At 45.7% G+C, this 14,823-nt stretch overlaps 1 protein-coding gene across 1 annotated transcript in view; it reads left to right on the top strand.

Annotated features, from left to right (window-relative positions):
- The window catches only part of LOC138510875 (vomeronasal type-2 receptor 26-like), a 74,279-nt gene extending 59,774 nt beyond the window's left edge, over positions 1 to 14,505 (top strand). Inside the window, exon 2 of the mRNA XM_069626531.1 lies at positions 12,843 to 14,505. Within this exon, the coding sequence (XP_069482632.1) occupies positions 12,845 to 13,747 (903 nt within the window). The 5' untranslated portion in view covers positions 12,843 to 12,844 and the 3' untranslated portion in view covers positions 13,748 to 14,505. The remainder of the gene's footprint in view (positions 1 to 12,842) is intronic.
- The last annotated feature ends 318 nt before the right edge of the window (positions 14,506 to 14,823 follow it).

The raw sequence follows: 14,823 nt of genomic DNA, 5'->3' as shown, positions 1-14,823 counted from the left end.
CTATAAGGTTATAGCGAGAAAGAATTTCTCTAGTTCTAATTAGATTCCAACAAAAGCGAATGAAATTGCGTCTGATTGAGAGATGGGAATAGATTGTTAAAAAGGGTGCATTTATTTTAGCAGCTTTATAGTCTGTTTTAAGTGTTTCAGCAAGACATAAGAATGTATAGTGTTAAATGTTGATGCCCAATCTAGTCTGTAGAGTGTTTTTTTTTACGTTATCTGGATTTGTTAGTAGGTCTCCAAGAGAGAGACCTAGATCAGCCAGTATAGACAAGCATCCTCCTGAAAAAAGGGCTAGTTGAGTTGATGACTAGCACATTTGTTAGTTATAATGTCTTTAAGATCTGTATAAAGAAAAACATTTGTTTCAGAGGACATGATTTTATAATAAAGGGACAAGTTTCTCTATAGAGCTCTAAATTTTAAGGACTGGAGGCCAAGGTTATATTGCATAATTGCAAATGGAGTACTATTGAGAACGCAAAATATTCTTTTCCAGAAGTTAGCCTCAAATTGAGGAAGTAGATCAAGGACCCAGATAGGTAATATCTTTATGCCATATAACAATTGTGGAATTATTTTCCCCTCACAGAATTTTACAAGAAGGATCATGGAATATCTCCCATATTTGGAATCAATACGCAGTAATTGATTACCTGTGTCTGCTCAAATTGATCACTCGATCTAAAGTTTCATTGTCTACATGCCAGCAAAATGTTTGGTTACGTTTATTAGATTTAGTTATACAGGGCATAACTTGCGTTTTAATCAAGTCTACTAGGAGACCATAAGCTACTGCAAAGTCAACTAAAGCTCTAAGTAAGTGCTGTAATCCTACTGGAGTGGTATCAAAAATAAGGAAATCGTCTGTGTAGGCTAAACAGCTGATTTATGATTGCCAATTTTCAGGGTGGATAGATATGCTGCATTTAAGAATGTTCCTATATCACATAAGTATAGTTTAAATAAGTATGCTGCAAGTACACAACCTTGGCTTACTCCTTTAGTAGTTTTTATTTTTTGAGATAGGGTACCAGAGCGGTCTTGTTGTCTTTTTATATGAGCATTCGTGTGAAGGACTATTAACAAAGAAGACTGTAAGGAATTCCCCATGTATGCAAATTGTCCACAAAATATTTCAATATTTCAATGAACTGCATCAAAAGCAGCTGAGAGCTCTGTCGTTTCCACAAATAAAGACTCTTTTTCCTCAGTCTGGATATAAGTGTTTTTAAGATCAAACCATTTAGAGATGTAATCCGAATAAAAGTACCTATGCGCTATATTTTCCACCTAGATATAGTAGTTGTAACCAAGGCCTACAGCGTGGACACTCCCACAGAGCCTACCCTACCAAGGCTCAGAGTTCGTATCGAAATCAAAATTGGTTTGGGAGTGTGATGACATGCGCAATGCTATACACATTAGTAACACAAAGTAAACGTTTTTCAAATCTTTCTCCAGCATTGGGTCTGGCATGGATTCACATGCTCATTAACATTCCCCGTCATCAGGCTGGGAATCCTCGGTAAAGAAAAAATCAGTTTCAGTTTCGTTTCTGAACTGTCTTTCTACTAATAACCAATCACTGGTCTCTGGTTCATACTGCCCCAACCAATGACTGCCCTCTACCTAAGCCCCTCTGCTGGCAGCCGTCTTCAGATTTTTACCGCATGTTCAAGTGTTGGGAGTCCTTGTGCTTAGCTCTCGAGCTTTTACTGCGTGTTGTGTTTTTTCAAAGAGTTTACTCTCATTTTTCAGTCAAATTCGAGCCTCAAGCTCCGCCGATTCATTTTCCGTTTAACAGGGACTCGTTTCAGAATTTTCTGCGCCCCTCAAGGTCTATATTTAGTAGAATCTCACTTCTTGGAGGATTCCAGAATATCTTTGAGGCCTACCTCGCGTGGTCATGGCTCAAGACAAAGGAGACTCTATGCCTGTTGGATCCAAGCTGTTCAGGAACTGCAGAGGATGTGGACTACAGAACGTCTTGAAGGAGGATGAGCACTCTCGGGTCTCTACTGCCTGCACTCCTACTAGTCGCACGTGGAGGAGGACTGTGCGTTCTACAAGAACATGTCCGTCCGGACCATGAAGGACTGTCGGAAACGACTCGCTGACTGGCTTAGGTGAAGAGCCTGGCAGCAGGTGAGAAGAAGAAGTCAGTGCGGTCTTCTAAGACCTTTGAGGGCGCTCCGGTGACGGGGGCCCAACAGAAGGCAAAGCACTGCGAATCCGCGGGCACCGGGAGCGCCATTGGTTCAGGCTCCTCGGCTGCCAGGCCGGGCGAAATGTCACCCACGCCGTCAACCATGAGCCAACGCTCCAGCTTGCTGAAAAGGAAGTCGGAGAACCCGGGTAAGCTTCTGGAGAAGCCCCGGTCGATCCCGGCAGAAAAAGCCAAGGGGGAGCCAGGCGGTGACCCTCCTCCCACGGTGAAGGCCTCTGACGTGCCTAAGGTCGTGAAATCCCAGATTCACCCGGCTAAGGCCTCATTTGAGGGAGCTGTGGCGTCCCTGGCGATGCCCACAGAGGCGACCACAGTGGAGACGGTCTCCAGACCTAAAGATTCCCTGCCGTCCCGGAGAGAATCGTCTTTCCAAACGATTGAAAAGACCCCTGTGAAGCCCCAGACCGAGAAGCAGGGGGGCGAGGTAGTCCGAGCGGACTGAGATACCTCTTCCGAGGATGATCTGTCTCTCATCAAGGCTGCCCTGGACAAGAGGTTCGAGGAGGCCAGGGCCTGCAGGAAGGATACCGACGAGGTAGACGTGGAGAGCGAGGGTGGAGCCGACGAAGATCGGCAGGTTGAGGAGGAACGGGGGAGCCTCAACCGACAATCCCGTCTCAACCGAGGCCTACACCGCCCGACAGGCCCACAGAGGCGACCCCTATGGAGATGGTCTCCAAGCCTAAAGTTTCCCTGCCATCCTGGAGAGAATCGTCTTTCCAAACAATCGAAAAGACCCCTGTGAAGCCCCGGACCGAGAAGCAGGGGGGCGAGGTAGTCTGAGCGGACTCAGATACCTCCTCTGAGGATGAGCTGTCTCTCATCAAGGCTGCCCTGGACAAGAGGTTCGAGGAGGCCAGGGCCTGCAGGAAGGATACTGACGAGGCAGACGTGGAGAGCCAGGGTGGAGCCGACGATCGGCAGGTTGAGGAGGAACGGGGGAGCCTCAACCGACAATCAGCGTCTCAACCGAGGCCTACACCGCCCGACAGGTCGGAAGACATCTGGCTGGCACTGCACACCTTGTGCACAGAGATAAGGACAAGGCTGCCCTTACCGCTGGCGGGGAGTCCATCCTCCCCCACCTTTTCATCCTTCACCCCCATCCCCTCCTCAGAGGGATGAGACGGAGGCAGAGACGGTGACGATGGGGACAGACATTGGTGGAAACGACGGAACAGATCTCCCATCGCCCCCTCCCCCGGGCTTCCCCCCAACGAAATTGGCTTGTTTCACGCCATATTCGCAAGGACCTCGGAGCTCTTCCAGCTATGCCCCGAAGAGCAGAAGAAGGAGGGATTCCTGTATCAACGAAGGGAGGCCAAGAAGAAGACTGTGCTCTCAGTCCCGCTGTTGGACGACATCTGGGATGAAGGACTGTCCCTTCTGAAGACCTGTCCATGGCCCCCGCAAAGAGAGACTGGTATGAGAAGAAGTACCGGGTCCCAGATTCCGCCCCTATGTGCCTCAGGGCACAGCCGTCTCTGGACTCAGTAGTCTCCACAGCGGCCAAGAAGAAATCGGCAGGGGCTACGACATCGACTTCCACTTCCCCGCCAGACAGCGAGGGGAAGAAGCTGAACGCCATGGGACGTTGGGTCATCTTATCAGCAGCAACTACCATTAAGGCAGGTAACGCTCTCACTATCGTGGACCGTTACAATAGGGAGCTGTGGTTCAAAATCACCCCCCTCCTGGACTACCTCCTGGACGACAAGAGAGCGGAGGCCCTCGAAATCCTGCAAGAGGGCGAGGTGACTTCGGATCACAACGTCACAGTAGCCACGGACATTGCCGACACCAGGTTTCGCCAGATGGGCAACAGCGTTTGCCTTCCCCGGTGCGGTTGGCTAAGGGCCATCGACTCCTGTCAGAACATGCAGACCAGGTAATTGGACATGCCCTTCGACAGAAACAATCTATTCGGCAAGGCAGTGGACGAGTCACTGCAGGCCATCAAAGCGGACAACGAGACGGCCCATGCTGTGGGCACGCTACATCAGTGAATGCCGTCCTTTCGGGCCTCCGGAGGCAAGTCCCAAGGTGCCTCCAAAGGATTCGGCGGCAGCTCTTTATCATACCGCCAGACGGCCCGTTCCTCGTCACAAGAAAACGACAGAGGCTGCAACAAGGACAGTGGACATCGTCGCCAAGGGTCCCAAGGGGACAAGCCTCCGTGAAGCAGGACTGAACCCGTTGCAACGTCAGACCCCCACCCGAGCACCCTGGTGGGAAGCCGGCTGGCAAAATTCAACAGGGTGTGGGAATCCATCTCCACCGACCGTTGGGTGCTAGATGGCCTGGCCCACGGGCACACACTGCAGTTCCAAAGGAAGTGCCCAGACTTTCCACCGGTGGCCAGGAAAGAAAACCACATCCCACAACTACTTCTGGAGGTAAGAGCGATGCTGGCAAAGGGAGCGATAGAACTCGTCCTGAAGAGGCTCCGGGGCTCTGGAGTATACTCACGGTACTTCCTCGTCCGAAAGAAGACTGGTGGCTGGCGGCCACCCTGGACCTCCGCCGCCTCAACATGTACATAAAATACCAAAAATTCCAGCTGTTCACCCTTCAGCACGTGCTGGGGCAGCTGGAAGAAGGGGACTTCCTGTCGTCGCTGGACCTGGGGGTTGCATACTTCCACATCCCCATACACAAAGGACATCGAAGGTTCCTACGCTTCGTGGTCCAGGGGCAGCACTATCAGTTCAAGGCACTGCCCTTCGGTTTGAAGTCAGCGCCAAGGGTCTTCATCAAGTGCCTGGTGCCGGTGGCGGCGCGTCTGCGCCTGCAGGGGATCCACGTCTACCCCTATCTGGACGATTGGCTCATCCGAGCGAAATCAAGGGAACTTGCTGTCGACCACACAGCGAAGATTGTCCGTCTGCTCACGGAAATGGGATTCTCGATCAACTTTGCGAAGTCCTGTTTGGTCCCATCACAGGATGCCCTATTCCTAGGGGCCAGACTCAACACGGTGACGCGGCCAGCTGCACTGTCAGAGGGAAGGATAAAGGCTGTTGACCATGGAAGTATCCAGGGTGAGGTTGATCAAGTCCCTACTCGCATGATGTCGTCATGCATCTACCTTGTGCGTCTGTGCAGGTTGCGGGTGAGGCCACTGCAGGAGTTCGGTGGGAAACTTCGAAGACAAGATCTCCCTCAACAAGACTTTCCGTTGAGTGGCGGGCATGGACGTCCACAACCCAGCGCATCAGAAAACGGTGACGACGGACGCCTCCTTAGAGGGTTGGGTGCGCACACCAGAGATCTCCACGCAAGAGGCCTTTGGCTCCCGGAGGAGAGGTCACTGCACATCAACCTCCTGGAGCTCCGGGCCGTGTTCTGGTCCCTCTGGTCCTTCCTTCGTCCCTCAAGGGCAAGGTCGTACGGGTCTTCACCGCCAGCACCACCACGATGTTCCATATCCAGAAGCAGGGGGGCACCAGATCTCCAGCGCTATCATAGGAAGCGCAGGATCAGTTGCGCAGGGCCATCGCACAGGGGATGTTGCTGGTACCCTTTCACCTGGCAGGAGTGAAGAACACTGTCGCCGACTCACTCAGCAGGGAGCTGCACTCTTGCCACGAGTGGGAGCTTCGGCAAGATCAAGTAGATCTTCAATTCTGATGGTGGGGCAGTCCCCAGATTGATCTGTTGGCCATAGCGACAAACACCAAGTACCAGAGGTTTGCCAGCAGGTTTCCACTGCCGGGGAACATGGGGGATGCATTCTACTATCCCCCAGAAAAGGGTAAAGTTACCATTAACTTTACTTAGTCAATCTACCACAGATCCAGTATACCCCACTTTCCATGGAGTACTGGAAAGGGTTAACTTGTACCCCTTTTTATCTGTACCTCCTATAGCATTGTTTTGCTCTTTTAACATTTAGACTTGGCTGGTGGCAGTGGTATCTACCCTAACTTTTCTCCCGCGATCATATAAGATAAACGTGGTACTGTTCTTGGCTATTATATTAGCCTCAAACATAAACCCGCTTGACCAAATCGTCTTTCTTTTGGCTCCGGTTGGGTTTATTCACCATTTCATTTTGTTAAAGTGATTCTTGTGACCTACTTTGCGTGGAAAACTAGGTTTGCCTTCTTTGTTCACTGTCTTTTGGCAGGCTTCTGCCCAGAAGCCCTCCTCAAGGCGCCTGGGTGTCTAGGTGGGCTGAATGTGAGGGAGGTGGTAGTCACCCCCTGCACAGGGTATCCTAGGAAACCCAAGTTGCACTTTGTCATGATTGGCCAGGGTATTTGTCCGGGCTGGACAACCCCCCTGCTGGGTGATTGACAGCCAGGCTGTGTGAATGGGGGGTTTTTGCATAAAAGGCAGGTCTCTCGGCTAGAAGTCAGAGAGTCTCCACTGGAACTACAAGGAACCGAAGAGAAGCGGAGAGAACAATGGCTGCTGCAACTACTCCGTCCCGGTGAAGCCCTGCTGCAGTCCTGAGCTATCTTCCCTTCAACGACTCAGAGAAGATCCAGTCCGGAGTCTTCTTCCCTTGAGCTTGGTGGGGTTAACCAGCTAATCTTCCACAGCCAGAGGATCCTCTTCCTTGGTCGAAATCGCTGCACACTGCTGTAGTGGTCCGGATAGCCACCTGAAGAGCCTCTGCTGTTTTTAAGGAGTGCACCTTTTATTCCTCGTTGCTGTTGCCGGCTTCATCCCTGTGTGGCGCAGACCCCCTTCAGACGTCCTCCTTCACAACGAAGCTCCAGGAATTGGGGGGCTGTGGGAAACTAACAGGAACAACTGCCAAGGCACCAGCTGCGTCATTGGAACAGTCATTGGAACAAAGTATTGTGTTCTACTTGAGGAAACTGGGTGAATCCCTTTTCTTCATTTCCAAGGCTTGCCCTTGTCTTCCCTCCTTCTTATAACTTTTGCTTCTGAACATTGACAATATCGAAGTACTTTTGGCTACGTTGAATCATGAACTGTCTGACTGTGTGATCTTCGGCAACATGCCCCAGTGTCTTTCAACCCTGGCTCCGGCTCCTTGACTTTTGAACTCCTGTCTTTGAGCGTTTCTTGATTCTGCCTGCCTAACCAAAATATTGCCTGTGATTTTTTCCTCCAACTCCCTCTAGGTATCTCAGGTGCTAAGTGTGTTTTTGCCCCGGTAGCATTTAATGTCACGAATACGCGTTTATTTAGTAGACCGAACTGTCAAAAAGTGATCACAATCGTATTCACTGTAACGTGTTTTGTTCATAACACCGGTTCATTCAAACACAGGGTACTTACCTTGAGATTTACTGTACAAGGTGAATTAGTTAGTTGTAGTATATTTAACGTGTGGTTTTTATTTGAGTTTAATAGAAGTGTTATTTTTATAACGAATGGTTAAAAAATAAATGTACTCATATTTTTTTACCTGAAACCTTGAGTCAGTGTTTGCTTGAGTCACAGTGATTGTGGTCCCTTTGTGTAATCTCTGCTACTGCTCATATACTCTTGAGATAAGCCTGGCTGCTCCACCACTGCTACCACTCTGACATAGTAGTACAGGCTTGTACCAAAGGTAGAACTTGTATTGCCACATGTAGTCTTAATTGTGTGTAGTGGTCCCTAAGGGCACTGCACAGGATTCTGCCTAACACTGGTGAGGAGGTAAGAGATGCTTAATGTTGAGTTGTTGAAATGCTTAATGTTGAGCTTTGCCACCTCCCGTGGTTGTGCATGTGTGTACCACTATGTATTCTTGTATTCATGAGCATGAGAATCGATGCCAGACCCCATGCTGGAGAAGGAACAAGTTACTTACCTGTAACTGTTGTTCGCCAGCATGGGTCTGGCATGGATTCACATGCAATCCCTCCCTGCTACCCCTTTGCAGCTTTTCTCTTGTTCTTACTGGCATTTTACGTGCTACCAAATCTAAAGATGGCTGCCAGAGGAGGGGCTTAGGTAGAGAGCAGTCATTGGCTGGGGGCAGTATGACCCAAAGACCAGTGATTGGTTATTAGTTGAAAGACAGTTCAGAAACAAAACTGAAACTGATTTTTTCTTTACCCAGGATTCCCAGCCTGACGACGGGGAATGTTTATGAGCATGTGAATCCAGCCAGACCCATGCTGGAGAACAACAGTTACAGGTAAGTAATTTGTTCCTTAGTCATCAAAACACATATATATCATTAGCACAGGTGTGTTTAATCAATGTCTGTACAGCCGATATGTGTTTTGACCGAACCGGTCGTTTTCAAGGCCTGATAATTGGACTGGGTCGCGCAAAAGACAATGAAAAAAGGTTGTCACAAATGAAAAAGTTGTGCATCAGTGTAGATTAAGAAGAGTTGCCTCAGGTCAGTAATGGACCATAATGGGAAGTCGCATCTAATGCTATCATGAATAGCAAGGGTCAAAATCATAGAAGTGAAATTTCTTTACAAAAGAGAAGAGTAGTCCATTGTATTAGTACATCGAACGCTGAGTCATGCCTCTAATGGCCTTAGTCCCTGCATGAAAGTTTAGGACGGGATTAGTCCCCAGCAGCATTTACTTCAAAATGCTGCTGGGGACTCATCCTGTCCTAAATTTTCGTGCAGGAATAAGGCCATTAGAGGCATGACTCAGCGTTGGCTGTACATTTAGAGATGTATTATGATTTTCCTAAATCCCGTTTGTCACTTTGAAATCAAGCCAGCAACAGATTGCCATGCTTCTAGATGTAAAAGAAGTATGGCTCAAAAGATTTTACTGTCACTGTCTAGAATAGCTATTGGGTGATAGTTGGCAGGGTCAGAGCGTGAGCCTATCTTGTAAATTGGGATTAGTATGGTCAGAATGGTGGCCCAGGTTGCAGGTTCTCCTTTGAAAAGAATGTTAGTGAGGTTATTAGGCCCAGGAGCACGAGATGAACTGGTGCGTTCAATAATAAGCAACACTCATTTGTACTCACATTTTAGGTCCAATCTTCATTATAATTGTATTCGATTGCTAATAGATGGTTCCTAGCAGTTGTGGACCAAACAAGAGGTTTCTTGAAGTAAGCCTATCCATTGGAGCTCCGTGATTGAAGCAGTTCTAAGCTCAGATTGGGTGCGGTTTAGATTATTGATTAGGGACCAGAAAGCGTGAGTGTCTTTATTATACAAGGTGGATAAGATTAATTCTGTGTCGTGTTGCATCTTCTTAGGGATCTCATTGGAAGGACTGTTTGCGCTGCACTAGTTCACTGTTGTAAAAGTGATTATGATTCTGACTCAATTTTGGGTTATGAGAACTGAATTTATTAGGAAAGTATAGTAATTCCCTCACAAACTGTTCAAAACTAAATGGGACAATTGAATCAAATTCCTAGTCTCGTGTAGTATGTTTATGAAATGATGCGCTTTCAAGTTGACTTTCTGCACGCAAGTTGCATTCCATCATAGATGATTACCTGCTTCATTAATCACCAGTGAGAGAGAAGGGGTTTGAGTTAAGTTACTGAAAGAGGATGAACATGAAAAAAGGGAAGATAAATAACTATGATCGCTGAGATTATTATTGCATGCCGCCAACTTTATGCATTCATCGAAAATTGTGAGGATTGCAAACATGTAGTCTACAGTTGAAAATGTCTTGCCATTTATCAGGTTGATTTATGGGGTATATCGCCTATGATCTAACAATTAAACGTTGCCAACCCTAGATTTTCAAGTTTCTTTGACCACATTTTTCCGTGATAGTGGCTCATCAAATAATAATGAGATGATCCAATCGGAGGTGAGAGTGGCAGGCATCGGGCATTTAAGTAACCAATTATGATGATTTGACTTGTGCTTGATCCAAGTGTTCACATGGAAACTGATTTTATCTATAAGATACTCACTGGAGTCATGGCTGCATGCCAATAAATATTGAGTATCAGAATGTTCCCATGTAAGAGGGAGTTTGAGCTTGACATGGGTTATAAAAATGGCACATAGTGGAGAGTAAACAGATATTAATGATCTCCGGCTACATGTTTTGATCATCGCTAATAGGCCATCAAAGGCAGGTATTTGTAGCAGCCAAGTTTCCTGTAGAACTATAAGAGTGTTTTTTTGAAAAGGTTACCTACTTCTGGATTGGTTAAGAAGGTATTATGACCTTGGGTGTTCCAACAAAGAACAGGAATAAGTAGATCTGCTATGGGAACATCAGGAATGAGAGAAGGTCAGCTGAGACATGTTTATAAACGATGATCTAATAGTTTTTGTGGAACACGCTTGTGAATTTGTGCTACTATTGCGCAAAGAATCTTTTGTTTTAGTTACTAATTTTCCTTAAAAACAGCTTTTATCATTTCTCTCGAGGATTTGTTTCGACAACATTTATCTCATGTGGTGAGGGAATCTCAGTGTGGACAGAAAGATCAGAGCCCATTGTTCTAATAGCATCTATTTCTTTAAAAAGAAGATCGAACACAATGTTCAATTTTAGAAACATAATAACTTGATCAGGCCTATGTCTGTCTGCAAATAAAACACGATCAATGTCATTTGTGGTAATGGAATTCAAAGAAGGTAAGGAGCGAAAAAGTTCCAGCACAGTAGATCATTTAAGATAACAGCTTTTGGGTCGTATAGTAGTACACTTTCCAGCAAAACTGACAGCTTTTGATGGACTGTCGTATGCAAATTGTTCAAATAGCTTTGCATCAAATCGCTGTTGGTTTGATTTGGTTAAGTACAGTGGGGCCCAAGAGTATTCCCCCACCAGCAGCAGCCCATTTTCTGTTGGCAGCTGAGGGATTTGAAGAAAGTGATGATCCAAATGGTTTCTGTTCTGACTGCGAAGTCATCCAATGGGCATTTGAGTTGATAATTGGGTTACAGGGGCAACATACGGTTTGAATCTGAAAGTGGGATGAGAATTTTGGGGAATGTTGATTTAGAGAAAAGGCAGACCATGCTGTTAAAATGTCTAAATTAGAAGTAGGTTTGATATTTTGATTCAGTTGCGCATCTTTAATGCTGGACGTTACTTCAGACGTTGAGTCATTTTGTAAATTTAGTGGCATTGAAATGATATCAAAAGTGCGAGGAATTTGGTGAAGATTTGATTGAGCCAGCATGGAATGTCGACTTGCTGGTAGCGCGGTACCGGCCCAAGGAAGTTCTGTTGTACTAGTTGGAAAGAGAACAGCTTTTGGAGAGGTGTAGAATCTGGTACAAGGCACCACTTCCTTGTTAGTGCAAGGCATATTATTAGGCTGGCAAACAGGTGGGTCAAAAGGCTTGCTGGATTTTTTGTTGAAAGAATTATGAACTGGTTTAGATGGAATAGGAAGATCTCTTTTTTATTTATTTGTTGTTTCGTTTTTTTTTCAGCATGCAGATAAAGTTCTTAGAGGTCTGTCGAGTTTTATTGGGCATGCTAATATTTTTATTTTTCTGCTGATGTATTCCTGGTTTTTCATCAGCAATCCTTGAAGTATTTGGGTGATTCTGTGTGATTGAGTCACCCAATTTAGATCGATGCAACCAGTTCCATCATTATTGTGGATACTTTTGGCTGGATCAACCAAATCAACAGTTGAAGTTTGCAACTTCGTTGGGAATTCAGACAATGGCGTACAAAGACGCTTAGGCTTGGGAGCCTTAAAGGAGGACAAATCAGAGAACACAGGGATAGGCAACAAGGCAGTCAAGGTGGATGCTTCAGGTTCTATAATCGGAATCTCAGCAGTCAAGTACATTTTTGCAGATTCAAAGGTTTTGGGTATTTGATGATCAAGCCGTTTAATATGATTGATCACAGTCGAGTATATTTTCACATTTCGAATTTAAATACCAATGATTCCAATAAAACAGAATGAGTCTTGGTTTCTGATTTTAAGAACTCAGAGTGAGACTAAGATTGCAAGCACTTGGTTAATTTCCCTTAGAGCATCAGGTATAGAGAAGTCGTCTGGTCCAGAAGGATATTTTAACGCTGCAGATAGATGCCTGGAAGGAGAAATGGTAGATGAAAAGGAGGAAAATGAAGAAACCAAAGCAACGTCAGGTCTATTATGCAGTTCATTATGGCGCTAGCATTTGATTTCGATATGATGGGAAAAAAGGTGTTGATTGTTTTACTGTATTCGTTTCCACATGAGATCGACCATTAAAACAAGTGAAGCAATTGACTGACCTCCTTGTAGACGAAAGTGTTGTTACACAAATTGATTTCTTCCAAGAGCTTTGTGTTCTCACAAGGTTCTAAAAGTAGTCAGTATTAAAGGTACATGGATGCAAACTCACTGTGGATTCAGCTTACGGCACAGAGAGCACACACGCAGATAGACAGCAGCGAGGTTTCCTCCGGAAAGGTTCAAACACGACTGAACACTTTGCTGAAACAATTGCCATATCTCTTTCTAAATAAATTAACAGAGTGATGTGTATCCTCAGGCTCTGATTATGGTACTGTGCTAAAGAACCAAGTGATACTCTTTACCTAGAAATTCAGTTAGGTTCATACAGCCCTAAAGTCGAAAATAAGCAGACACATCTTCTATTACATGAATTGTAATATGTCAATTAGTTGCATTGGAAATATGTCTGTGAGTGTATAATGCTGTACCTGTTCCTAAAACGATTCAGTTATTTAATGTTGTTTAACTGTATTTTTTCGCTAATTCATAGATATGGAAACCTGCATAAGATGCCCTTCGGACCAGTGGCCCAATGTAATGAGAGATGGCTGCATTCAGAAGACTGTCATTTTCCTCGCATACAGTGATAGCCTCGGCATGAGTTTGGCTTTCATATCTATTGCATTATCCATAGCTTCAGCTGGAGTCCTTGGAATCTTTCTCCGACACCGAACAACATGCATAGTGAAGGCCAACAACCGATCTCTCAGCTACACACTCCTCATCTCCCTAATGTTGGCTTTTCTCTGCTCCCTCTTATTCATTGGACAACCTATGCTGTTGACTTGTCTTATCCAACAGATTGCATTTGGGATTATTTTCACTGTTTCTGTGTCTAGCGTGCTGGCAAAAACCATCACTGTTTTCATTGCCTTTAATGCCACCAAACCTGGGAGAAGATTAAGCAGATGGCTTGGAAACCAGGTGTCTGTCTCTATAGTCCTTGTGTGCACCCTGGGGGAAGTAGTAATATGTCTGTCCTGGCTGCTCACCAATCCCCCTCACCCACACACTGACCTCCACTCTCACGTTGGGAAGATTATCCTGCAGTGTGAAGCAGGCTCTGTAGCTGCCTACTATTCTGTGATTGGTTACATGGGCTTGTTGGCCTTTACCAGCTTTGTTGTGGCTTTCCTTGTAAGGAACCTCCCTGACAGATTCAACGAGGCAAAGCTCATCACATTCAGCATGCTGGTGTTCTGCAGTGTCTGGGTCTCCTTTATCCCAGCCTACCTCAGCACTACTGGAAGTTACATGGTCGCCGTGGAGATCTTTGCCATGCTGGCTTCCAGCGCTGGACTGCTGGGGTGTATATTTATTCCAAAATGTTACATCATTCTTCTTAAGCCGGATTTGAACACTAGAGAAACTTTTACAGTAAGGAGTCCCTTGTAGTCACAGAAAGGACAATGCTTTTATTTTATTACTGATTTTTATTAGGGCGATATTACCTGAGACGGCGGGCCGACCCTTTTGCAGTGAGCAGTGCCGTTACTGACATGGTCAGCCTGCCGCTAAGGGTAATATAGCCATTAGCACCCACGAAAAAAACAAAACTTACCTTTTCTGCCGGACCTGGCACCATGCTATGGTTCACAGTGTCTGTTTTCAATGGTGATAACTGTGACGTCATCAACATTGAAAACAGACTTTGGCAATCACGGCACGGGACTGGACAAAAAAGTTAGGTTTCTTATTATTTTGAACACACTCTTTGCACCCGCGTAGGTAATTGCATGGGTGCTAACCAGTAAAAGGGAAGAGCGGGCAAGGGAAGGGGGTATTGGCCAGCAGCACCCAGGCTTGTACCACACAATACAGCCAGCGTTCCCCACAATGCAAAAATATGAAACTGAACCAAAGTGTCAGGCATTATTATATCTATCTTAATCCACCTTAATTCTCATACGAGGGCTATGGATCGCCTACTAATCAACCAAAGTTACTGTAGCAATTACTAACTCTTCATCTGATAAAGGACCATGTTAATCAGCTCAGCAGCCATGTCTGAAGGTCCAGCCATAGTTGCACATGTAAGTGAAGTGCCCAGACAGCTGACAATTATGGAAAAAAGAATTACAAGAAATCTAACAATAAACTTTGTTTTGAAACGTAAAATGGGTGTATTATATTTCAATAAAAGAATCTGGAGCATTAAACCTGATACCACTTTTTCCATTCAAATGTTTCCACTGTTTGGATTTTAATTTGATATTATGAATGAATGATGATTAGTGCTGTTCTTGATCCCCCTGCACACTCATGGATTATCATGCAATTTGAGTCCATACTTGCAATCAAGGCACACCAGAAACATAGCCATGGAAAAGTCAGGCTGGATCTTACAATCTGCACCAGTCGCAGTACTGTATTAGCACACATTAAGGCTTCCCGCCATTCAATATCACATAAATGTGTGGCTCGTATTGAATTTTAGGCAATGCTGAATTTGCAATACAAGTGCAATTTTT

Source organism: Ambystoma mexicanum, chromosome 6p, assembly GCF_040938575.1.
Source record: "Ambystoma mexicanum isolate Mex_15411 chromosome 6p, UKY_AmexF1_1, whole genome shotgun sequence".
Lineage (NCBI taxonomy): Eukaryota > Metazoa > Chordata > Amphibia > Caudata > Ambystomatidae > Ambystoma > Ambystoma mexicanum.
Note: the sequence above shows the minus strand (reverse complement) of the source record. Positions and strands in the feature narration are given on the sequence as shown.